Source organism: Opisthocomus hoazin, chromosome 1, assembly GCF_030867145.1.
Source record: "Opisthocomus hoazin isolate bOpiHoa1 chromosome 1, bOpiHoa1.hap1, whole genome shotgun sequence".
Taxonomy (NCBI): domain Eukaryota; kingdom Metazoa; phylum Chordata; class Aves; order Opisthocomiformes; family Opisthocomidae; genus Opisthocomus; species Opisthocomus hoazin.
In genome coordinates, this window is record NC_134414.1 from 122969575 (window position 1) to 122995778 (window position 26204).

Below are 26204 nucleotides of genomic sequence, written 5' to 3' on the forward strand. Positions count from 1 at the left end.
TGGCTGGTGGGCATCCTCAGGTTAACCTCTTCCTACAGGTACTTAGGCTTCAAGAGGAGACAGCAACAGGAAAGGTTTTCCTGTAAAGCTTCAGCCACCTATGTTTCACACCCAGAAGTGCCACCAGCTCTGCCTGATCTGCACCTCAAGGCTGAATCTGCTCAGGGCCTGTTTCAGCTTCTCCCGCACAGAGACACTGGCTTGTGTCACAAACACCTGTAAAGTCTGACAGCCCAAGATCATTCATGCAGATGAGCTATGGTATGCAAATAAAGAACATAGTGGGATCCTGATATTTATTCTTGCATCACCCTCGCTCTGTACCATCTGTGGGGGGAATACACTTCTCACAACTATCTGATCCAAGTGGCTTTTTTACAAGCAAGTAGAACTGGAAATCAAGACGAGTGGATCTGCAGAATTACGATAAATTAGTTAATGCGAGCAATCATCACATTACCAAAAGCAGAGCGTATTAACAGCAAATGGTCAGAGCAGATTCATTATTTAACTCATCGCAGCTGCACAGACCCACAACCCATTTAAACACCTTTTCTCCTGCCACACGAAAGGCGGCCGTGTGGAAGCCTGGCTGATTCCCTCTTAGTAACACCATGGGGACCAGGAGTCTGCTATAACGCAGCCCCGTGCACAGCTTAGTGCCCAGGCGATGAGGCTCGCCGTTCGCGCTGCACACTTTGCAGAAGTATCACCCTTCTGCCTTAGCTGAAATAAGAGCAGGATATGGCATGTGCATCCCCACCGACGAAATGAGACTACGCAACTGCAGTGCAAGTGTGCGTGCCTGTCTCCCACCTAACTTTAGCAAGTGGCTACTGCTTTGAGGGCCGTTAAAGCTCTCAGACAAATACGAGAGATGGACAGCAGTCTCAGCATAAGTTTCACAGGTTTCACGAACTGCTGGAGAAGTAAAGGAGACAGACATCACATATTAGTATTTCTCTGCAGGGAGCAATGCAATGTTTGGTCAATGCTTCGACACCAAAGAAGTCACCTGGAAGACAACCATGGGGCTACCCCAATCAAGGAAAAGCAATGATTGCACTCTTATTAGATACCTAGGAATTCAACCATGAAGCAAAACCCACAGGAAACCAAGCTTCACTAGTTCCTCTGCTCACATTTACTCTTCTTCCTTTTGCAAAAGAAATCTTCTCCAAACTCAGCACTGGTGTCAGCATGCAATCCTGTTCAGAACAGGGGACCCACTCATCCACTCAAAGAACACACCCACTGAAGGTAGATTCAGGAGCCTTGCTTTGCGACATGTCCTCCCTCCTTGACTATCAGTGCTTTGTTCCCTGTAAGCTAGACACAGAAAGCAGGACAGTTTTAAAGGATATTGTATTTCAGAACACAGCTAAATTCCTGTATACACGACCTTCAAAAAGAAAGAAGGAAAGAGCTTTAGCCTGTTTCTTTTTCTGTTACATTAATATGGCAAGAAAGATTTTTTTTTTCCTTAATTATTCTGGTTGTTTTCCAAAACCCTTGCTTGAGCACATTAGGTATTCCGGTCTCCTGTGCCCCGGCAGACTCCAGGGTGACTGAAGAGCTAGTGGAATCGTGACAGCACAGAAGGAAGGGTGGGGAAATCAATAAGGGAAGGGAGCTTCAGTCGGACTCTTAGAGCTCCCACGTCCTAACTCGTTTCTACTAACAGGCACACTTGGGAGGAAACTTCCTTGGGAAAGACTCGCTACCTGCAGCCCACTGGCAGAGACGGGAGAAGACTCCCAGCTCACACCTGAGGCTCCAAACAGCCCTTCCAGGGACATTCTTCCAAATGCCACTGCTCTACAGCAAATTATACAGCAACACTGCACACTGCTTCCCCAAAATAAACAAACAGGGAAATGATTTGAAAAAAGAAAAAAACACAAACCACCCTTGTTTAAGAAAAATGTTCATTCTTCTAGCCATCACTGGAAAAAAAATGCAAACAAACCCCAACATAAAAGAGACAGAAAGCCATTTCCCTTTAAAATTCATTGAAAGTTTATTTGAGTACTCAGTCATCCTCAGACATTCTGGATCTATTAAGGACTGGTTTATACCAGAAAAATCCATGCAAAGTGATTTCAGTTAAACTAATGCACCCTCTTATACTTGTCTGTTAAAATAGTTTTGCAGCAGACGTTATTCCATGCAGTTTACTTTGATTATTTGAGGAATTTAAGGGTGTCCACATAGTGGAGGGGTAGCCAGATTGTGGAAAAGACGCACAGCCCAAATGCAAAACTCACTACCTCGTATGTTGCAAGTGAAAAAGGCAATTCCTTTCAAGCCACCAATCCAAACTCAACCCCCAAGAGTGCCCACAAACAACATGAGAAAAATGTGAAGATTAAATTCCTAGGAGGCTGAGAAATGCTCCTCCTTTACTCATAGATCTGCTGAGGTGCACAACACCACACTGAGAACATTGAGAGCATAGCCTTCCATCAGCTTCAGTCAAGCCTGCCACAGGAGCCCTTTCCCATGGCCCGCAGGACGTCTGCACCCTGGAAACACAGGCTGCGAGCGGGGAGGAGGCAGCCATGTGCCCCTACCAACGTACCACGCTCACCCTCAGCACAGCCAGGGAGCCGGGGGCAATGGACGTGCAGACTAACAGCGATGCCTGGCTTGCTGAGTTTCACCTCCACCAGTCTCCTACTTCCTTGGTTTTTATTTTAAGCTATGGTCCATTAGGTCGCTGTGATTCAACCTTTTTCCTTTCAGGAAAAGAGTCGTATGGCTGCTTTCCACCTCTAGAGCTCGTGGCGACTGCTGTGGTCTTACACTGGGCACTGACTAATACACTGTTCATGTAGGTTTTGAGACAGGACTTTCCACTGAACCCTGCAGCACGGGCTCCCTCCTGAAATAACCATCTCTGTGGAGGGACTGACGCACGCAGCCCCATCCAGGCACACACAGCGTGGATGACAGCAGGACCCTCCCCGGCCTGAGTCGGACACACCGTAAGGAAACTCCTCTGCCAGGAGAGGAAGAAGGGCAAGGTCAGCGAACTCGGCCTTTCTCCATTTGGCTGGGCACCGCTACTCACAGGGTCAGTCAACGCTACACTTGCCACGCAGGCTTGGAGCAACCATGCTCTTCTACCCGACTGCCAATGAGTTTGGCCCAGCGACCCACTAGGGTAAGCAGTACCATAGAATCATTAAGGTTGAAAATGACCTCTAAGATCATCAAGTCCAAGTATCACACCCTCCCCAAGCAGCCTGAAGTCTTCATCTATCAGAGCCGCGTCCCATCAAGCCAAGAAACTCCCCACAGTGTCAAGGACGTAACCAGGGACAGAAGAGGTGACCATCTTACAAATCCCCCCAGTAGCCCAACGGGAGGTTGGCCTCAGCAAGCAGGGTGCCACGTCCCCTCTTTCCCAAATCCCCCAGCCACCTCCCCTGGGATATACTGAACCAGACCAAACCATGACAAACAGCCCCGCACCACCCAACACTTCTGGATGCAGAATGGCGGCGTTTTCCCAAGGTAAAATGAAAGTCCCTTTCCCTCGCTGCCTGGCTGGGAGCACCTTGCTGGCCATGCCACCCCAGGATAGCACTGAATCACTGCCTCTCCCGTCTCCCCACATCCGGAGCGAAAGCCAGCAGCACCCTAGGAGAAGCTTAGTGTCGGCAGCAGCAGCTCCTGGCATGCAGTCCTCTGGGAAGGGAAGGCTGGACTGTAACCTGCAGCTGGGGAGACCCACTAAAGGAGGACACCGTCCGTCAGCTTGACATGCTCAGGAAACACCACCTCACTGAAAAAATTAATTGCAAGGTTTGGGCTTTATTTGTTTCTACAAAGCCCCTAGTACCCATCACATTGTTAGAGGACATTCTGGAGCACCTCCGCTGACATGCTCAACAACACACACCCGCGAAAATCTCTCATTTTCCTATTAAATATTTCCCTCCTTCCTGTCTTCCACATTTCTATTATTATTTTCATTGTTTCTTTGCAGGCTCATTTATCTTCAGACTCCACCATTTAAATTTCAGTAAGAGGCTTCACTGTCTATCCATTTTCTTCAAAGACTCTGCTTTATTTTTCTGCCTCTTCTCAGTCCCCCCTTTCTAATTGTTATTATTTTTAACCTCCAGTAGTTTCCTTTGCTTTCTTCTTCACTCTAATCTCTCCCTGTTCCCATTTTCCCCCTCCAAGCTAAGTCCCTTTCATCCCTCACCTCCCTCTCACCCTCAAATATCCAAATATATGTGGAGCAAGCATAACCAAGCATAAATATGAAAAGCATCATCCAATTTCAGCAAAACGCTTGCCCCCACCTATTCAAATATTTGACTTGCAATGATTAAGTCCAAGATGATCGTAAAAAAACTTTTTTTTTTTTTTAACAGAGCTCTGAAAGTCTTTAATAAACCTCAGCCTCCGCCTTGAGGGCGGCCAGAACTGCAGTTGCTGAGCTGTTTCCTATGCATTACAGCAGATTTGCTCCAAGGTAAGTGAGAAAGATGCCAGAGTAGAGAGCCTGAATTATAAGCAAGGAGATTTTATTCCCTCATTGCTGGTTTATTGAAATTCAATCCTCCCTCTCACCTGCCACTTTTTTCATGCTAACCTCTTCTGGTTGGCCTAAAATTTCCAAGACCACAGCGCAGGCAAGCAACCGCACTCAGGTGAAACCTGGGGAACTGCGCCTTGCAGCGAGCCCTGCCGGAGGAGGCACCGCCACAGCCCCTTGTGGGGCACGGCCCCTGCCCCGTCACCGAGCGGAGGGGCCACTCATCCCAACTGGGGATGGATATAGGGGGGTCGCTAAAGGCTGGCCTCAGTGCCAGCAGACACCAGGCAGTGGTCACACTGTGCACCACTGACGAGAAGTGCTGGGGTGGGGGCTCCTCTCACCCTAGCGGGGGACCTGCCGGGGTTGTGAATCTCTTGCAGAGAGCACTCGCCAGGGTCTTGCACTTGTGTTGCACGCAACTTCACTATCCTCCAAACAGTACAAACCACCATTTCACCCCCGAGGGCAGTGAGGAGGACAGGAAGCCGTCTCCTGGTGGCAAAGCACAGCGCCCATCAGATTCCCACCTTCCGAAAAGCGCACCTGACAGCCCACGGAGCAGCCGAGCTGGAAGAGCCAGCTGGCTCCCAGGACACCAGCTCCCCCCGGCCCAACTCCCCAGAGCCCCGCATCGCACGTCGATCACCAAAAAGAAAGATTAAACCCACACATAGCTCACCGTGCCCCAGGATAAGCACGTGCAGGAGCCGCCGGACCCTTTCGCTGCTCCTCCTGGCCAAAAACGCAGAGGTATGGGAGGGCAAAGCATGGCCCACGGCACAAGGAGGGCATGGCGAGGGTGCTGACAAGGAAACTGGTTACGCTTGGTGCATAACAGAGCTCTTACTGGAGAGTCATACTGCACTTTGCAAATCACAGAATCACAGAATGGTAGGGGTTTGGAAGGGACCTCTGTGGGTCATCTAGTCCAACACCCCTGCCGAAGCAGGGTCACCTACAGCAGGCTGCACAGGAACTTGTCCAGGCGGGTCTTGAATATCTCCAGAGAAGAAGACTCCACAACCTCCCTGGGCAGCCTGTTCCAGTGCTCCGTCACCCTCAGAGGGCAGAAGTTCTTCCTCATGTTCAGACGGAACTTCCTGTGCTTCAGTTTGTGCCCATTGCCCCTTGTCCTGTCGCTGGGCACCACTGAAAAGAGCCTGGCCCCATCCTCCTGACACCCACCCTTGAGATATTTGTAGGCATTTATAAGGTCCCCTCGCAGCCTTCTCTTCTTCAGGCTGAACAAGCCCAGCTCCCTCAGCCTTTCCTCATAGGAGAGATGCTCCAGTCCCCTCACCATCCCCATAGCCCTCCACTGGACTCTCTCCAGTAGCTCCTCATCTTTCTTGAACTGGGGAGCCCAGAACTGGACAAATACCTTCCTATAAATGCCCACCAAACAGTGTGACAGTCGGCAAAAATACTGTGAGAGTGTAACGGGACTGGAGCACAAAGTCATACTCTAACTCTGCGTGCTGTCTCCCCATTTCTAGAGGAGACAGAAGCCTGCTGTAAATGGTAGTGAAGACTTCACTTCTCACCAACCCGGGTGCACAAACCTGGCTGATAAAGAAAACAGAACATATCTGTTTTTGTTTCATCGATGTTTTGATTTCATTCCCCTTCAGCTAGGTTTTACACCCGCCCTAAGCCACGGAGACACCCCCAGTAACCCAGAAAGCCTCGGGTGCAGATTCGCTAGAGCAGGGCTACCACACCCTCCCCGATGCTGCTGCCCGCGCCCGCGCCGGAAGGGGCCCTGGCCGGCCCTGCGCACATCCCTGCACGAAGGTGCTCACGTTCAGCCTCCCGCAGGAAAAGCAGGTCTCGCCAGTACAACCAGCCCCGCAGCAGCCAGCCGTGAGCTTCGAAGAGGGGAAGTTTTTGAAAACACCCCAAATTCCCCAGCATTTCCTCTCCCCTCCACGGATTGCTTTCCCACAGGGCAGATCTCAAACTGGTCTCTCGACGGAAGGAAGGAAATAAATAAATAAAATAAAATACACCCGTGTGTGGGCTCATGCAATTTTAATCAAACTAATGTCTGCAAACAGAGGGGTAGAGGGGCGGGGGCAGGGAGGGATTACGGTGCCACTCGTTCAAAGCGCTCCCGTTTATTCCACATCTGCGATCCCTTCTGAGCTCCCAGTGGCAGCGAGGAGTACGAGAGGTACAAAGCGAGCGCACCGAGCTGTCTCTCTGTTTTAGTCACCGTCTGCTGCTAATGTCAACCAGAGAGCACTCCGGGGACCGACGCCTCGGTGCTGCACCAGCTAATTACACGCCCACAAAAGCACCCGGAGCGGGGAAAATGGGAGAGGGAGGAAACCAAGCATACCAAAAAACAATGGATAACTTAGCGGGGGGCCGGGAGCTAGGGAGGCCAGACCCGTTTTCCACAGGGCTGGCGGAGAAGGGGTAACGTATGGAGGGGGACAGAGAGCACCCCGAGCTCCACCAGGAATGGTCTTGTCCCACAGCAGCGCAAGGGTGCTGGAAGAAGGGATGGGGACAGTGTGACAGCCCTGCCCAGGCAGCAAGGCAATGGGGTGGCAGAGGAATGCTGAAAAGGCAATTGTGGGCACCTCCGGGGGTCCCAGCAGAAGGAGATGGCAGCGACACGGAGAACCGGCCTGAAAAGTTTTGGGGACTTGCTCCTGCAGAAGCACTGGGCAAAGAGCTGGAGCTGCAGGAGGGGGAGCTGGTGGCTCACAGCGTTATAGCGATGTTTGTGCCAACGCCTGGTGTGTTTCAGGGGTGGAGGAGAGCAGCTCACGGCAGGAGCAGGGGAGCTCTGCCCCTCTCCTGACCATGCAGCCCTGCGAGCCCCCATCCCTGCCTCTCAGCTGCCCTGCTGCTAAGCCGGCCATACCAACACTCACCGGCCTCGCTGGGAACACGAAACGCCCGATAACTGCGTTCGCTACGATACCACCCCTCAGAGATACCTGAGGGCCACCCGCCGCGGGGAGAGGCAGAGGCGAGAGCCGCTCAGGAGTGGGTCCCTGCGGGGACTCAGGTACTAACCCGCCCCTGGGACCTGGCCACAGCTCCCAGACGGGGATTAGAGCCAGCAAAATGAGAATTTCAAACATGCATCCGGCAAACCCCTGTGCATTCCCCCCAGCGGCACATAATCAGGTGCCAAGAAGGAGATTAACCCTGCGTGACTGGAGGAAACAAAGGCCTAAGAGCTGGTCTGTTTAAGAAGCTGCTGCTTCTCCCAGACGGACGCAACTCTGACCAGCAGCAACGAGGGCAACGCCTGCATGAGAAATACTGATTGCTAGGAAATACAAGCCTCTGATTTTATGCAGAATGACAATAAGCAGCATGAAGATCCCTGCAATAGCTGTTATGGCAGAGGTGGTGAGCCAGGTAGGCTCCTACCCAGGTCATACCACGGGATGCATCACTTTACGGTTTATTTTAGCTGATGGCGAGCAGACCACCGGGCTCTGTGCACCAGCCACTGGTCTGCTGGCTGCCAGACCTACAGCAGTCAGCACACTGTGCCCTTGGGCACCGACTGCCGTGCCCTGACAAACAGGCAACAGCTCCTTGCATGAGGTCAAAGTGACACAGGCTACCAACGGAGCAGCAGGGATGTGGGGGTGTCCTTCACAGGTCACGCAGCCTGGTTATCTGGGGACACACACACATTAGAGCCAAGCTGGAGGGGTCACTGCACCTGCAGAGGTGGAGGAGCTGTGTCCTGGCTAGCGTTTGCCTCTTCAGGGGACCACCCGTTCGACGCTGAGACAGGGCATCACCCAGCGCAGAACAAGAGGCTGCTCCTCACACGCAGGCAGATGCAGGCAGTGCCTCTTTTGGGAGGGGGCTCTCGTTGCACACTGCTGGCAGGCTAACAGCTGCAAGGGACGTTCACGTGCTCCCTAGCCAACAGCTAGACGGGTGTCATGGCAGGCTTCAAGTGACACATCCCTAACGCTTGTGCTGCTGCAGCGGGAACACAGTTCCTAGTCAAGCAGCCTCCAGCAATACCACCTTTGGCTGTGATCCTGTCAGGTTTCATAAGCTTAATCAGGCTCTGCTCCGGATGGAGTACAGGGGTTTCACCAGCTGGCTGGCTGTCTTGCTGCTGCAGACAGCGGCCCTGAACACTCCACAGCAGCGCGACGTCCTGGCAGTCAACAGGAGCATCTGCATTTCGGTCTTGACAACTTCAACCAGCAGATAGTAAGGGACAGGACAGGTGGCCCTTTGGGCATCAGCTCGGTGGACCACTAATAGGACTGAGACTGTGGTGGCTGGCTCAAACCCATTACACTTTAGCAGCGATGGAAAGCACCTTCTAGCCCTTTGAGGAGGGGTCCAATGAGTGGACGGTTCAGGGGTGGCTCCTGGGGCACACACGTCATCTAAAACATCTTATTAGCGCCAACTGTCCACAGTTATCCAGCTTGACTTAGCCACACCAGAGCATCCCGTGGCCTGAACATACCACAGGAGACAAGTCCATCCTCCTGTACTGATGGTCTGTGACAGGGCTGTCTGCAGAAACTCATCCCACTGCTGCCACGGGGCAGCTCAACACCCGTGCAGCACCCTGAGCCGGCGCTGCGCCTATTTACAGCAACAGGTTCTGGCGAAGCCTGACCCCATGGACACGACCAAAAGCCACGGTGCTGCAGCCCAGCCCAGCACGCCTGTGGTATCCTGGTTTCTCCTCTCCTCTCCCCTCTGTCCGCATCAGATCCTCAGCAGCAGCCTCTCGAAACAGATGAGATCTGACGAGCCCGGTGTCCCCGAGGACAGGCATACAGCACACACTGCTCTGGCCCCAGACGCAAGGGAGCTGAAAGGATCTGAGAGTGCCGGGTGCTAGCATCTCATTCCCCACTGCTCGCCAGCCCATGACTCACAAAGTCACTTCAAAAGGAGCTCCTCAAAGCACACCGTTGCTGCCTTCAACTTCCCAGTCACCAGGGGAGAGAAAGAAAAGGTAGGAGGCAGCAGCGCAAAGGCAATTACTGCATCCCAATGGCCCTGACAGAAGACAGCATTGAAACCCCCGTAGCCGGCTCTGGGGTCAAGAGCCTGAAACAGCATCTAGGGCACTTGGAAGATGCATGGAGAGGGTGGGGGAAGAGCCCCCACAAGGCCCCCGCAGAAGGCAGCCAGATGGAGAGGCCGTGACCCATGTCTCTCATAGCTTTAGGGCCTAACCCCATTGCAGGAGGGAGCAGGGATGCTCCTTCCACCCCAGCCACAGTCCCTCATCGGCCATCCCCACGTGCAGCTGTCCCTGCTCCACCATGTCCAGGCTGCCACACACCCTGCTGCTCTTCACGACAAAACCTCCTGTCCAAGGTCTTCCCACCTGCCACTTCTACACTCCCTCCTCCTCTTGCCTTCCCAGCGCAGCTGTTCCTGCTTTCCTTCCTGCTCCCTTTTCAGCTCGCTCTCTTTTTTTCCCCACCTTTTGCTTGTTTTTTAACTCCCTCACCTCCATTCTCTCTCAGTCTACTCGCTCTCTGCCTTGAATGCCTCATTCGCTCCCCTTCATGTTGCCCAGGCCAGCACTGCGACAACCACACCCTTCCCTTTCCCTAGCAAGGGCAGGGGCCCCTCAATTCCCCCCAGCCACACTACAGCCAAAGGGCTCCATCTTTGGCTCAGCTTACTCTGCACGCCAGGCCCTGGCTTGGAGACAGGAGCCCCTCACGCGAAGGGATGCTCATCCCCCCGGGCCACCTGTGCCAGCCACTGTGTCCTCCAGATACGCTCGTACGCTCATGTGGCTTCAGCTGCTGCACAGCTTGAGGGGGGCTTTTGGGATGATGGGCAGTGCTCCAGACTTTACTCGCCAGATCAGCTCTGCAGTGCCACCGCACAGCTGCCGCCTGAGCAGCATCCCTCCATAGCGACGCGCTGGCCCAGGACACGGCTGCAGAAGGGAAGAGGCTGGAGGCATCCCTGTGGCCGTGGTCCATCTCCGTGCTGCCCCCGAGCCGTTGCCCCTCGCAGGGTGGCCCTTCTGGCCAGCACCCGCAGCCAGAGAGCTCCTCTGAAGCACAGCGTTTCTCCAAAAGAATGGCTCACGCCTCTGGCAACCCCACCTCTCCACCAGCAGCCCCCTCCCGGTATGCAAGCACTGCCGGGTCAACTGTCCCACCTTCCAGCCGTGGTGCCAGGTGGGCCACCTGACGTGCCCAACCATCACCTGCGGTTTTGCAAGGAGTCCTACCTGCGGACAGCTGCTGGCATCAGTACACCCGAGAGAGCTCAAAAGGTGACAGCAGACTGCCAGCGCGCCTGCGGTCACCCGTGGCATGCCTATGCAATTCTTCAGCTGACAAGGCTCAAGAGCCTCACGTTAACCCTCCAGCAAGTAACCGGCTGCTTCGGGATCTTCTCCTCATTTCCACGCAGCAGCACAAAGCTGCTGTCTCTTTAAATCTTCTCACCCTCAGTAAGTCTGGCATTACAAGTTACATATGTGAAATGCATTTGGTAAGGAATGGTTTTGTAAAAATCTTGCTCTCCAACAGCCAGCTAAAAACGAACGGCGGGGTCCGAGGAAGTTAAGCACTCGGAGCAGATCGTGCCTAGGACAGAGGCATCCCTGCCCGGAAATCCCTGCCCGCTGTTGACACACTTCCCCAAGACACACATCCCTAGCTGCAACATTTCTTTGCAGAGCCCTAAGTTACCACTTTAACTAGTACACAGTAAGGAATAAAGCCCTAAAGGGCGCAGTATGGTGAAACACAGTGTGAGGGAACCGGAGCAGGACAGAGCAGGGACACTGAAGGGCATCCACCCCGTTAGAACCAACTCAGCCAGCGACGATCCCTTCCGGCAGAGGCTCATTCAGATTTTACACGGGGAGCAGAGCAGCCCCACCTCTTGCCTCCGCAGGGCCAGAGGGTAAAATCACGCTTCTCTCTGCATTCAAAAGCACCTTTGTTCAGGTTCGCCCTGCTAGCTCTGGCTTTGCTCTTCTCTGTAGGCTCTCTTGTTGATGGCAAGGGCAAGTGGGGCGGCTAATCCTATCCCATTAGCATCCTCTGAAATACTCCAAGGACTACAGACTCTGCCCGGGCACAGAAAGCATCTCTCGCTACGCCAGCACGACTTCTGAATGAATGCGTGCACACACATCCAGCCTCGGAGCCGCCCGCCGTCAATAAAGCCAGCCGGAGGGAGGGAGAGGATAAAGAAACAGCCTGCACGTGGCTCGGAAGGAGACTTTCCTCCTGTGGAAGGCTTGCCACTGCTCTTCTTTTCTGAAGGTGGCATGAAAACCTTAAAGCAGGGGGAACACTTTAGCGTAAACCTGACTGAGCTGCATCCCACAAGGGCTGGGGAGGGTGCACGGGGCACCCCCATCCCCCGTGCTCCTGGGGGCTGCTGCAGCACAGCCCCTGGTACCCCCGTGGGGCAGACACGTGGCTGACAGAAGCCACCCCCTCCTCAAATAACCAGAGAATCATAGAATCATTAAGGCTGGAAAAGACCTCTAAGATCATCAAGTCCAAATGATGAGCCAGCACTGCCTGCAGCACTCATGTTCCTTGCAGCTCTCCTTCCCATTACATCTCCTATTTATAAACAGCTGTTTGGCAGTGTTACTAATCAGTGCCGTGTGGAATAATGTTACATTTCCCTCAGCCTAGCTATTTTATCTTCTTTCCTCCCCACCTCCAGCTGCTGCTTTCCTTCCACCACCCCCAGCCTGGAAAGCAGTAATACATTTCTTCATTATATCCAAGCTCTACTTATCTGATAACGTAAACAATACACTTATAACCCATGCAAAAAAAAAAAAAAAAATTAAAAAATTAAATACTGTTAAACCCACTTAGAATAAATACTTGCCGAAGGAGTATCAGCTGGAGACTGCTCTGACTTATAATAATCCCACTGCGCCCAGGAAAATCCTCTTAAACCTCTATCAGATAAAGATTGTAAAACTGTTACAGGCCTAAACTGACAGGGCAGCCACAGAATCAAGATGGAGAATTTCTCCTCCCAGCTTCTCCCTACCAAGGGGCAGCTCTGTCTCAGTGCAGGTCAGGCTTCCTTCTCAGCACGTGAAGCAAAACCTCGCACCACCAGGCAGGAGCTGGAGGGAGGGAGCGAGACCAGTCCTGCTGGGGCTTCGGGCTGGAGGAGGAACAGGCGGCCTTGGGACCCAAAGCCTACCTCTGGAGCAGCAAAGCACTGCTCTCCCTTTCCCACTCCCTCATCAGGCAGCAAAAGCAGGGCAGAGACCCTCTGATGCTTTAAACCGGAAGAAATCTCCCCTCCCCGCGATGCTCAATGGCAACTTCTCTGAACTAGCAGATAAGGAGCCCAAATCAGAGGGGACTCACTTGTACTTCTGAGCCCTCCCAGGGGTGGGATAGAAGCAGTAGGCTTTCAACTTTTGTGCTATCCTATCTGATAGGACAAAAAGAATCTGATGTAGGATTGGTAATGCTGCTAGGGGCTCTTGGGCTTGCTGCTGCTCAGCAGTATGCCCGAGCGCTGGCCCCCAGTTTGACTTTGTTTTGTAATCCTCCAACAAAACGACGTGCATCCACACCACAATGAGCACGCGGCTTTGTGGCAAAGCAGCAGACTGGCTCAGCAACAGGCACGGCGCTTCCCCTCTGCTACCCAGGGACTTGATGGTTCGCCACCAGACCTACTTGCTCTCCAGGATGACTTGAGAAAAGAATCGGCATCAACAGCAGAAACAGCTGCCCCTGCCTCTCAGGGCAGCAGACCGACAGAAATGCAGAGCAACAAAGTCTAAGGGCCTGGAACTAAAGAACAAATAAAGCAATCCTCCAGGGGAAATGAATTAAAAAAAAAAAAAAAAAAGAAGAAAAAAAGAAAGAGAGGAGTGGGAAGAAGGAGTAAGCATAGCAAAAACCTCCCCAGGGAAGCAGCAGGAAAAGTAGGCAACGTGGAATGTGAAATTTTTGCTGGTAATCGAAGAACGGGCTGCTCCATCGCGGGATTTCTCAGCGCTGCAGCTGGCTGGAGCCACGGGGACCGTACTCCACTTTCAGAGTTCACTGAGCAATTGCTAAGGCAGGGGACGGGTGCCATATGTTACCAGCTGCACTCACAGTTATTGCTTTCCCCATTTAACGCCAAGAGACTGTTTGGAGGTACAGAAGCAGAGAAGCCTGCACACTTCGTGCCTCTCCCCCGCCACCCGGTATTTTGGCAAAGCTGCCAGAAACACCACCGGCCTCTGCCGGAACGGAGCAGGTCCCCATGCCTGACATCGCCAGGCTGTGCTGGCCACCCAGCCCTGCCGGTACCCATCCCAAGCTGCGATGCGCAGGCAGAAGAGATGGGTGCCCGGCAGCCAGCCCCAGCGAGGCGGTCGACACGGCCGGAGGCAGCCCCTGGAAAGCCACCGAGCTGGCAGGAGGTGGGAGGCAGGTACCCATCTCTGCCCATCCCACCTTACAGCCTGCTGGCTCCACCACCCGCTCGCCTGACCCAGCCTCGCTCCTTCTGGCTCTCCTTCGGTGCTCCGTATTGTTTTCATCTGCCAGAGCTTCTCTCAGTCATGCACGTAGCGAAAAAGTAATCATTCTGGGGGAAAAAAAGATGTTGGAGGCTGCCCAGAGCACATCAGGAGGAAATGTTAAATTCAGCATGGGAGGTAGCACCAGACTGTTTTTAACATCAGCCCATGCTTCCCGTGATTAGCAGGCAGAGCCTGACCTAGAAGGGCTCCCTCGCATGCCGAGTTCACTTTCTTGGAATGGATGGAGCACCCCAGATTTGAAGCTAGGGTCCCGAGTAATCCACATGTGGTAGAGCTGGCCTTCAAATGCACCAGGATCTCTGGCTAAAGATTTTCTACCCTAGTCAAAAACCTTTGTACCCTTTCTCTCCTATCGGCACATAACACCCAGGTATTATGGCAATAATAAACAGCCTATATCACTGATGACTATTCTCAGAGGGACAGACTGAGAGGCATCCTACAAATCAATAAGACATTTAGGATTATCGAATACCTCGTTTCACCAGGAACTGGCAAAGCATATGAGAAGAGCCGGCAGGACAAACGAAAGGGGGATGCGGACTGAGCAGATTGTTGCTTTTGCAGCAGCTCCTTTCAGGGCAGCAGAGGACCCCAAGCCTTGCAGCCTCCAGCCTCATGGACACCAAAGAGGCAAAGGGCTCAGAAGAAGAGCAAGTGTCATGGTCCCATCAACCTGAGAGACGCCTGTGGAGCCAAGCACGGCTGGAGCCAGCGAGAGAGCAGACTGGAGGGCAAGACTCTGAGCCTTCAGAAAAAAAAGAGGCTTTTGCAGGGAAGACTGCTTTAGTTTTCAAAGGTCAATTTAACTGACTGGTCTGATTTTACCATTCAGGTTCAGCGCAGCACAGAAACCTACCCAAGCAAAACACTGCAGCTCTTCACAGTCTGAAGGCAAGTCAGCATTTGGGCTTCTGTGCCTCCCTTCCTGACAAGAGACACAGGAAGTCTAGAAGCGAGAGGGCTCATTTTAAAGCCCAGCCTAGATTTGCGAGCAGAGGGCTGTGCAATTGCCCGAGGCTGTATTCATTTACATTTTTAGAAATGCATTTTAGAATACATTTTTTTGTACAATGCATACGTACAAGTGTGCAGACATGCATAAGAACAGGACACATATTCTCATTGTAAATCTTATCCACACACTAGCTAAATTTAAAAAGTACCTCTACCTCAAAGAGGACAATGTAGGAAAAACATATGGAATACAACGATGTGCCCCAAATGTGTCTAAAGCCAGGTTTCTGAAAAACAAGTAGGAGGACGGAGGTAGAGGGGGGAGAAAGAATAAGTTCCAGAACTGAGAGCCCTCCCCACAAAGCATGTCACACCACCAAGTTGCCTGTGGTTTTGAGGGACAGGGCAGGAAGGCAAAGGAGGGGGAAAAAAAAAAAAATTGAATAGCAAAGAACAGAGAAAGTGGATACAATGGATTATCCATTTTGTCAGGCACGGTCTGCCTAAAATTTGTTCCATTTCTCTTGTGTAGATAGAGGTGGCGAAGTGATGTCACGCAACACAACAATAATAAAGTAAAAAATTAAGCAAGCAATTCCAACAGGAAAGAAGAGGAGATGGCATACTGCAACAAAACAGGAGTAATTGGAAGTGTTTAGCAGGAAAATATAGTAACGGGAGATGAGATAAAGATACACAAAGTAACGAGTGAACCGTGTCTAGCAATGCGAGGACACGTACAGATATTTCTGTTATAAGCTTTCAATTATAACCTGACATTGATCTTTGAATCTGGAAGGGGGCACGGAGCCCCTGGACTGCCTTCACGCTCGCCCACGCCGCAGGGGTCTGTAGGGCAGCAGCCCCTCCTGCCAGCTCCAGAGCCACAGGGCTGCCTGCCCTGGCTCCCACCCCCCTGCCTGCAGCACCCCCAACCCCCTCAACCTGGCAGCGCCCGTTAGCCTCACAGCTCCTGCGAGGGCAAAATTGGGTGGGCTTAAGCCGCTACACTTCCAAGGCATTCAGAAATGACTAAGCAGGACTGGAGATGAATCCTATTCAGCATCATTACCAGGCAAAGCTGAAATATAAGCCTTTGTTTCTAACTCCCGCTATCTGAGGAGCTCAAAGCACTTCACAATTATTCAGCTCAGATTTTGTGAAAGGCTTGTACGCTATTATCCCTAATTTTTCCAGCTGGAAAATGGTGAGGGAGACTGAGAACACCATACCCAGGGACACGCAGCGAGTCGGCAGCACGACAGGACCCGGTGCCTGCAGTCTGGTTTGCTGGTGCAAGTCCCCAGGCTGTGCCCATAGGAACTGTTGGAGGTAAAAGTATTTACCCCTCCTCATCCCTCCCCTGTTAACAGGCAAACGCTCCCTTTCCATCCATAGAAGGAACAGAAAGAAAAAGCAGAGCAGCATGCGCCAAATTTGTTTCAAGGCTACTACAGAGAGATTTAGACATGTAAAGGAGGACAGTAAGAACAAAATACCCTGTGTCTAGCTGCAAAGGACCACCTAGGAGAAAGTATTTGATTTCTTTTTTCTAAATGTCAGCTAAAGGGGAATTTGAAAGTGAAGGACATTTTACTCCTCTGGGGAGCTAATTACTGCACCAAGCACAGCCCAAACAGGCAAAGATGAATGTAACTCACAAAGCAGGAATTTCAACAACACCAATCCTAGAACTCACTTTGGTTAACTGACGGCTTGGCCAAATAAAGCATACACATGCTTCACAGAGGTAGCAAAACCACCAAGGTGTTCTCAGAGAGACTAGGAGATCTGAGCTTAGGATCTCCAAATTCTGTCTTCGTATACCAGAGCAGAGCAATAGAGACAAACTCCTGCAACCTCTCTAAATAAATAAAAAAAACATATGAAATACAAAAAAATATGCCAGAAAAAAGAATTTGGGGATGTACAATAGCACCCTGCTGCTCTCACATGGTTGAGATCACCAGTGTTATGCCATTATTTAGCACTGACATCACCACTACATATCATCTTACACCTTTCCTTAAACACCCGCCCTCCAAACTGCTGCCTAACAGTGGCTCCTACTGCACAGCAGCCAAGCGGTTCACCACGGGATCACAGGATAATTCAGGGTGCAAGGGACCTCGAGGGGTCTCTAGCGCGACTACGGGGTCAAGAAGGGTCAGCTATAAGGTCAGAACAGGCTGCTCAGAGCTTGATCCTGTCGGGTCTTGAAACCCTCTGGAGATGGAGCCTGTACAACCTCCCAAGGAACTGCTTGTTTTGATTTTTGCCTGCTGCCCATCTGCAAAAAGCCTGGCCTCCCCAGGACACAAGCTGCTTGCTCACGTACAGTGACAAAACACTTTCCCCTGTCTCAGGAGAAGAAGGAGAAAAAGGCAGCATAGAAAGAAGAGCCCCTAACAACCTCTATCAAAACCAGTAGATCCTTGTCTGCAAGATTGCCATCTCTCTCCGACACCTCCCTCAAGCAAAGCCACCTTCAGCCCAGTTGATGGCTGGAATAAACCAGCAGCCACTGAGGTCCACACACCCCACGTGAGCAGAAGTGACTGCTCTCGCCCCGAGTCCCACTAGGTTCCCAGGAGCAGACGGTGCTCTTCCAAACGTGGCAAACCTGTGACATGACTTTCTTCCTCTGCTCTGCACGCAGACAGATCACATATGGCAGCACTTGAAGAAGAGGGGAAGCTGCTGGCAACAAGCAGCAGCAGCTGGTATGGGCTAATAAAAGTTCATTTTTTTCTTTTTTTTTTTGCCTGCTACATGCCCTTTAGCTCTCCACAGAGAGATTCTGGAGATTTTGGGTTGCAAGTTCAACAAGAAAGACCTGCTTTCTTCTCTTGAACGCTTGTCTGACACACATGCATCTCCTTCCCTTTCAGCACTAAGTGTCTGGCCTGCACAAATCTTTTCTTCCACCTCCCGTGCCACCAAAGCCTCTCAGATATGCCCTACAGCTATCCTTCCCATCCCAACCATGGGCTTGCAGCTGGCCACACAGTTACATGCCACAGTTCAAGGGCACAAAGGACCCCTGTAAGACACACCCCTCAGGTCTACCCATGGACTGAGTTCTGGTCTGCAGAGACCTGCAAGTGACTGGGGCAGCTCAGCATTTGGAGATGAGACCCCACCAAGCACTGTCGCAGCCAGCACCGACCTCAGGCAGAGAGGCAGCTGGCTCCTCATCCCACCTGTGTCCTTGCCCGCCACCACTCCCAAGCCTGGCATGATGCTGAAACACCACAACTGGGCTGCCAGCCAAAAACACACACACCGAGCCCCTGGGAGCCGTCATGGCCAGGAAAGACCCAGGGGAACAGGGCAGAGATCAAGGCACCAGCCCACCCGGGCAGGGTGAAAGCAGTGTGAAAGAGCAGAGCGCAGAAATGTGGCTGGGCTGAGAGGGTGGACAGAGGAGCCACTGAAGAGCACCTAGCTATCCCCCCTGCCTCCCTCTCACCTAAGCACGGCAGGGAGGAGACGCCGGTGACCATCCCTGCAGACACCACCAGCTCCACAGCAGCTCCTGCCCGCTGCCAAGTCAGCTGTGTCCGAGTGCTGCTTGTTTTTCGAGTCCGTGCCGAAATTGCTCCTTCGCACTCTGCGGTACCATGCAGGTTGTGGTCTCTCCCCTTGTCCAAACCCCTTTCATTTTGCTGCTTTAGCTTGTTTAGGCTTGATGCTGTACAGCTGTTTCCCCCAAAATAAAGAGCACAAGAGCTGCCACCTCCTCAAGTGCTTTGAAACCTTTTCTCCTGCTCTGTCATTACCTGTTTAAGAAAAACCTCAAAGCTTGATTTCTCCCCTCAAATCACTTACTCTGAAAAAGAGCTCAACAGTTTTGGGAGCACACATAAAGAACCACTGAGATGAAAGCCTGAAGCTTCTGAAGAGGTTAGACCTGGGCCTCTTCGCTGTTATCTAAGTAAGGGTACAGGCACACAAACAACTCGTTGCAGAGATCTAGTGGAGTACAAATTTGCAGTGACTCACACACTCTGAAGTAACTGCCATGTGCTCACTTCTACCCCACAGCAAAACACAAGCTCATTTACCCGTCAACACAAGATGGGCAGCACAAACCAGCATCTCGGATTGCACAGCACCCCTGCAGCTTCACCACCTAAATCACTGCACAGAAGCCTACTCCTCTGCCCATATTTGAAGCGTTATTAAGAGAAGGGATAATTCCAATGACAATTCAGGAAATACTGCTGTCCTACCAGCAGTGACGCTACGTTCCTGGGATGCTGCTTTCCTTCACTGCAAATTCTTTGCTGTCCTTAACTCCTTCAAAAAGCAAAGGAGCAGCCCACGTACTTCTCAGCCAGCAAGAAGCAGGCCAGGACCCTGACACAATTGCCACTCAGATGTGCATGGTCCGCAGATCCCCCATTTAATCAATCCAGTTTCGTAACTTCCCTCTTCAGTATACCCACAGTGTCTTCCCATCTCAACCACAAAGCCAAAATCTCCATCAGTTGCTCAGGAGCCCTGTGGGCAAAGTTTCCAAAAGCAGCCAAGTCTTTAGCCACGACTGGAAGAATTCATTTCACTCAACATCAACCGCCTAGCCCAAGTCTAACACCTAGGCTGTCTCTTCAGTCATCTTAGAGAAGGATGCACTTCACTCAAACAAAGATGGGTTGCTCTCCAGATTTGTCCCTCTCCGTCCTCTGATGGCAGATACTGCCTCAACACCTACCTTACGCAACGTGCTTGGTGTTAGATGAGTGGGAGGCCACTCATGTAATCTTCTAAAAATCTTTCCCCCCGTCCCTGAGTAAAATAGCACGAACTAGCCTCAGCAATTTCATGTCAGCCTCAGGGAACTGAACTCTGAAGGCAAACAATGGAGTTGCGGACTTTGTACGTGGGCTAACCCTTTCTCATAAACCAATCACGAGGCCACGGTTCCACACCATCCTAAAAAGTTGCACTTTTTTTTTTTTTTTTTCCCCACTTACCTCAGCACCTGCAACTCAGTCTGAGATGTCCTAAATTCTTCCTCCTAACGCACCTCACAGCCTAGGTATAACTCCTTCTTGCCAATGGTGTAGCTCAGGAAGAGATGAGAACAGGGAAAGCATGATACCGAAAGACTTATTTTTGAAGCAACTGAAGTAAATTGAAGACTGGTGAAAAAGGTTAAGCCTTGATACATGTTTCCCCACGGCAGAAGGCCCTTGAGCCACATTACTGACCTCATTCCTAGCTTCAGTGAGATTAGCACTTGAGCTGCATGCCTAAATTCAGGTAAGAGTCCCACAAAGTGCCTGGGGAGCACTTCTTACTCCAGGCCATCAGAGACATCAGGTCCTCAGAGAGATAATAGATCCTGGTCAAGATCTCACTGAACAAAAAGAAACCTTGAGTGGAGACATCAAAAACAGGAGAGGGACAACTAACCACGTTTGCTGTTTTCAAGCCCAAACGGCCAATCTTTGAAGCAGACAAGACCGTTTTTTAGCAGCTGCAGAGCCCTGGATACACAGCCCTCAATGCCACTCAGATGGCAGGAGCAAAGACACATCCCAGCTGCTCTGCTGCAAGCTGAGATGTGCCGGTGCAGACCCCAGCGTCCCACCCAGCTGCCCCAAAACTCCCAGCTCGCCCATCACAGGGCTGTATCGCTCAGGTGAAAAGGGGAGAAGCTCTTCATTCAGCCCTATCTTCAAACCACAGGACACAACTACTCAACGCTCCCACAGCAAGTCTAAAATCAACACTGCTCCAAATCCATCCATTTCACACATAAATGGAGAGAACAGACCTGCCTCCCTCGAAGCTTTGCTTTTGCCTAAAAAGAGCCACTCAATATAATTAGTCAATTAAAAATTCATAACTGGATGAAAGAAAAAAAAAGTTTGATTCTGTTTCTGAGAAAATGAGAACAACAACTCTCATTTAGCTCTCACATACCTCTTCTTGCATATTGTCTACGGCAACAAAGCCAGCCTGAAAACCCACGACCTGTAGCTGAAAGCTAAAATGACAGGAAAAAAAAGGGGCGCGTGCTCTGCCCAGCCCTGCAGAGAGAAGCCCTTTTCCCTCAGGGTTTGATGGGGCTGAATCAGCACTGGTTCACGTGAATGTGAGCCAGAGGGGAGGCCCTCTGTAAGGGCCTGTTGTCTACAGGTCATTGCAGGGGGCACTCCGGAAAATTCAGAGTTCGGTGACACCACAGAAAACACCTATGCAGCTACACACATCCAAAACACAAGTGACCCTCAGTCACTTCTGAAGTGAATTTTCAGAAATGAATTAAGCTAAACCAAATTAGGGACCCAAATTCCGAATGCAAGCATCCATGACAGGGCATAATGTGATTTAACTAATCCACTAAAAGTTACTTTAGATCAATTTTCTTGAGTGTCGCTGACACACATAAGCCCCGAAGCCAGTGTCCTCAAAGCACTATTCATGGGTGTCTATGGAGTCCCAAACCTTATGTGCCTTTTACCTGTGGCAAGCATAGAACAGAGCAAAACCATACCAACCCAGCAAGCCCTGGGTTGGCCACCAAAGCAGCTGCTGAGCTATGGTTAAAACCAGGAGGACACTGGCTCCCCAGCCCCTGGGGAGAGCGGTGGAGGAGCTCCCCAGCCATCGGAAACACTGGCTGTGCTTGCCCACATCCCCATCCCGGGCTGTGCCCCACGCCAGCAGCTAACACAGGTATTTGCACTCACTCCAAAGCTCTCTGGTGCGGACCCCAGCTCATGGGCTGGCTTCCATGGGGTGCAGCTCCCTGGCAGAGCAACCCAGCTGCAAACCCCAACAGCCGCAACCCCACCCTGCCCCCAGGCACTTTTCTTCACCGGGTGTTGGTTCTCAACGGGCTTCACTCCCAGAGGTGACTTTACAGCAGCAGCACTGACTCAGTCTTGTTTAAACTAAAAGGGGAGCCACAAACCTGGACACCTGAAGCAAATCATGGAACTACAAATAAAAAAAAAAAAAAAAAAAAGAAAAAGAGTATTCGGGCATCTACCTGTCAACTGCTTGTGGACATCAGAAGGGAAAGCAGGCACCTAAATAAGCGCCTGAACCCAGGCTGTGGGGCTTCACCTGGGAGAGTGGCTGGGCTGGCACCTCCGAAGGGAAGGAGCCGCGGCGCACACAAGCTAGAGGCATGAACCACAACCCAAAGGAGGGCTATTGTGACTTAAATTCACACCTCGGCTGCTTTCACAACAGGTTTCCTGTGTCAACACGGCCTCAATCGGCAACACCCTGACCGGCTCCCATGTCTGGATAACGCCAAAGTGGTTTCCAAACTGGAGACCTGCAGGCTCATGAACTTGTCCTAAGGAAAGCAAGCCTGCTGTCTGTTTGCTTGAATTTGCTAGAGCTGTGTCTCTGCTGCAAGGAGCTCATCCTTCAGCCAAAGAGCTTGATGGAAGCTATTTGACCACTGTTAGCTGAGTTAGAGACTTCAAATCCAATCCCATTTTGAGATACAGAAAGCAAGCTGAAGCTTGAAAAGGTCAAATCAGCTAGTCAGAGGGGTGCCGTGGAAATGCTCCAAGTTTTAAAGAACCTGTTTTCGATTTTCCTAACACAGACAAAAGAAAAAAAAAAAACAAACCAACTCCCCCCCATTCACCTACAGATAGCTCAGTTTGATCGGTGTGTTGGTTTCAGGCCGCATTCAGCACTGCCCTCTGTTAAGAGCCTGAAGACTACAGTCTCTCCTGTTCCTTTTCCGTACTGCTCGTTGTCACTCCTCTTTTCCCCGCTCTGCTGTTTCTCCACCTTTGGCACACAGCTCTCTCCTCTGCAGCTTGTGCCGTCTGGAGCAGCCTCCCCTACCCCTCTCTCTCTGTGTAAATCAGTTCCACGTCGCTCTCGCTTTCAGCCACGGCTTCAAACGTTCCTCTCCCCAGCTATGCTGCCTGTGGCATCTCTTCTTTATAAGGGCCTTATTACTACAGAAAGCTTGCTATCTCCTGTGTCCTATATTGTGATTTCCTGCAACTCACACCACTGTGCTGCCTGCTCTCTGCTCCTACTCTCCCTTGCTGGTGATTTTTCTGACATCTTATGTGGACTACACTGCACATGGAGCAGGGCTCATGGTTTGTGCCTCACGCCGGTGGGGAGATGCCCCGTTGCCCCAGCCACGCCGTTAGCAGGACAGCTTACCCACGAGGTTCATCTTGGCGCTGTAGCTCCCAAAGTACCTCTCGTCGGTGTTGGGCGTGTGGCACTCGTACTCCCCAGCATCCCGGTCCTGCAGCTCGGTGATGTGCAGCAGGACGGCGTCCCCCTGCACCCGCTCCACGAAGATCCCCCGGCTGCGGACCCGCTGGGTGTAGATGGCGTAGGGGAAGGAGGGGTCGACGGTGCTGACGATCTGCACCTCCCGCTCAGGGGCCGAGGGCAGGTAGATGGACCACTGGAAGTTCTGCTCCGTTGGGCCCTGGTAGCCGCTCACCTTGCACCACAGCGTGACGTGGGACCCCTCGGTGCGGTACAGGGGCCCTTCCTGCACCGACACTTGCCGCTGGGCCAAGGCCATGCCTGCGGGAGAGAGGAGCCCAGCGTTACTCGTCAGCAGGCAGCCCCCACGCCTACCCCCAGTCGCACCAGTCCTACCCCTTCCGCGGCTGCGCTCGGCGAGCCAACACCTCGCACCCCATTTTAAAACCGGCACAGCACCCCCCAAGCTGGGTCGGCAAGCAAGCTGCAACGCAAGTGAAGTGTTTCTCAGAACGCCCCGTGGAAAAAAGTGGTGTTGAGATAAGATAAAACCTTTCTTTGGTAGCGATAAGAATCCGGGCACAAAAAGGCGCCGCGCCGCACAGCAGCACAGCAGAACCTCCAGCTGGCAGGGCGTTCCTTCCAGCACTACTCTCACCCCCAGCCCCATCACCCTGCGCTCCCGGGGCAGGTTGCTGCGGGAGGGCACCAGGAGCCGGCACGCGGCCGCTCCGCAGCACCCCGGTGCCGCTGGTGGGGCTCCCCGCTTTGGCAGCGACTCCCTCTGCTCCCAGCACAGCCCAACCCAGACCACCTCCCAGCAGGAGAGAGGCCCAGGAGGCCACGCTCCCACCTCCTTGAGTTTCTGGGCTGGAGGCTTCAGCTGGTACAAAATCCCATCGTTTTCCCCTCAAACCCAGCACGCCTTCTCCTGTCTCTCTGTCACACTTGTGAAGGCACACAGGGAAAGGCCACGTATCCGGCACTGCCTTTCCAAGCCTATTTGAAAGGAGTATATCTAGTACGTAATAAAAACAATTAAAGTTAACGGAGGGAGTGGGCCTATTACACCAAAACTTACCGCCCCTGGCTGCTGGAAACGGAGACCCAGTACCGGGTGCTGTACACACGCAAACTGGTGCAGCACGGAACAAAGACAGTCCCGCAGCACGGCGACCGCGATCTGCTGTATTTTTACACAGATTATGGATGGCTGGCCCTTGGGCTCATGGCACATTACCAGCACAGCCCTCCAGGGGCCAGATAAATTACAGCAATCTATCTTGTTTGTTGCTACATCAAAGGCTCGAGGTCTGGAGACCGCGGTGGGTGTTCATCGGTTATTGAGTTACCAGCAGCATGTGCACACGGCGAGGCCAATCACCCCGGCTCCTCTGACTGCTTGCTTGCCATCATAAAACAGCAATAAGCCGATTTAAAGTGGGTCCTGCATAATCACGTTTGCAGATTTCATCCTCTGTATACAGGCGCAGGTTGGGGTCTCCTCCCCTCCCCCTCCGATTTTCAACAACGTTCAAGTCCAGAGAAGAATTTAATCTTTCAAGAATTAGCGGCTTGCAGGTGGAAGAGGCAGCCTGGCATCTGGGGATCACGGACTCCATCCCACCCTCTGGACGTGGATGTCCAGATAGGAAGTTTGTCTCCACAGCCAGCCTGGACCAGAGCCAGGAGGGATGGTTCTTACCAGCTTAAAACAAATTGTGAAAAATGGGTTCATCACATCCATCGGGCCATGCAGCTGAACAGATGGAGTGCAATTCAAACTATTAACTTGGGCTCAGCTCGCTGCTGCTCCAAATTATGTTTCTTTTTGCTCTTTATGAAATAATGTGATTTAAGGGGAGGACAGGGAAAGCCAGCACGTTCAAAATGAACGGGGGAGAGGAACAACAGAGGCAAACACTCCCCCGCTGTTTGCTGTACCGATCTCTTCATCCTGGGGAAAGATACCGCTAGAGACAACTAACACATCTAAGGTGCAGGCAGCCGCTTCTCTCGCTCCGTAAAGGCCAAAGGACAAAGCAAATACTACAGCCTTTGATGTGAAGAACTGTTTTTCGAGTAGCAGGAAGGACAAGATCTTTATTGCACACCTAAAGTTAGCTCAAAATACGATTTCTGTATGCACATCTAGCCTTGCTACAGCATACAGATACCCCGCACGCAATGACACAACTGAAATTGCGTCACAACGCAAACATGCAGCGGTAAGAATTAAAAGTTGCACACACAACACTCCTTTGGGTATTTCTCAGCTCCTGAGTGCATGACCTTGTTTTGCAGGCTTTTAAAGCAGTGCTGCTGTTTTGACACAGCAATTCTTTGAGGAGTTTTCCAACCATCCATCCGAAAAACATCGTTTTAGCAGAGAAACATACTGGCCCTTCCAAAGCTCGCTGGCAAGATCACGACCTCAGGGACCCACAGCGCAGATCTCTGCACCCTGATGCACACCACCTTTTGGTAGATGTCAAATCCCACCCACCCACACAGCCAGCACTAACGTGGGCTTCCTTCTCCCCTTGCCAGTGGTTTTTGGGACCTTGCCTGTAATCCTACGACCTAGAGTCCTGCTCCAGGTTCAGAAGAGACCCACTTTCTGCCTTCCTCCTCTCCTACTCCCTCTTGCACTGGATTGCTGCACCTTCCTGATTCCACCAAAAGTGAGAGAGGTAAGAGCCGAAGAGCTCCTTGCTTGCCCGTTCCAGCTCCAGGAGCCCAAGCAGCTGAGGGACAGAAGAAGCTGGTGCAGAAAAAGCCCTGCCCAGCCCCAGCGTGGAAGGCAGACAATACAGTCGGGGCTTTGCTACAACTTGCAGCACGCTGCCGTTCAGCCCCGGAGAGGTGAGACACAAAGGCTCAGGAGTTGGTTGAACAGGGTGGATCTCCAGAGGGGCAGGGAGCGGCACACCCGCTGTGCTCTTGCCCCTG

At 52.0% G+C, this 26204-nt stretch overlaps 1 protein-coding gene across 2 annotated transcripts in view; it reads right to left on the reverse strand.

Annotated features, from left to right (window-relative positions):
• The window catches only part of IGSF3 (immunoglobulin superfamily member 3), a 99990-nt gene that overhangs the window by 48930 nt on the left and 24856 nt on the right, over positions 1–26204 (reverse strand). The window contains exons 1-2 of one of the 2 annotated variants that reach the window (XM_075434469.1): positions 24334–24416; positions 23196–23573 (exon numbers count right to left, since the gene is read on the reverse strand). In XM_075434469.1, the coding sequence (XP_075290584.1) occupies positions 23196–23571 (376 nt within the window). In that variant the 5' untranslated portion in view covers positions 23572–23573; positions 24334–24416. Of the gene's footprint in view, positions 1–23195; positions 23574–24333; positions 24417–26204 lie in introns of those variants that run through there. The other variant, XM_075434460.1, reaches the window with a different exon arrangement.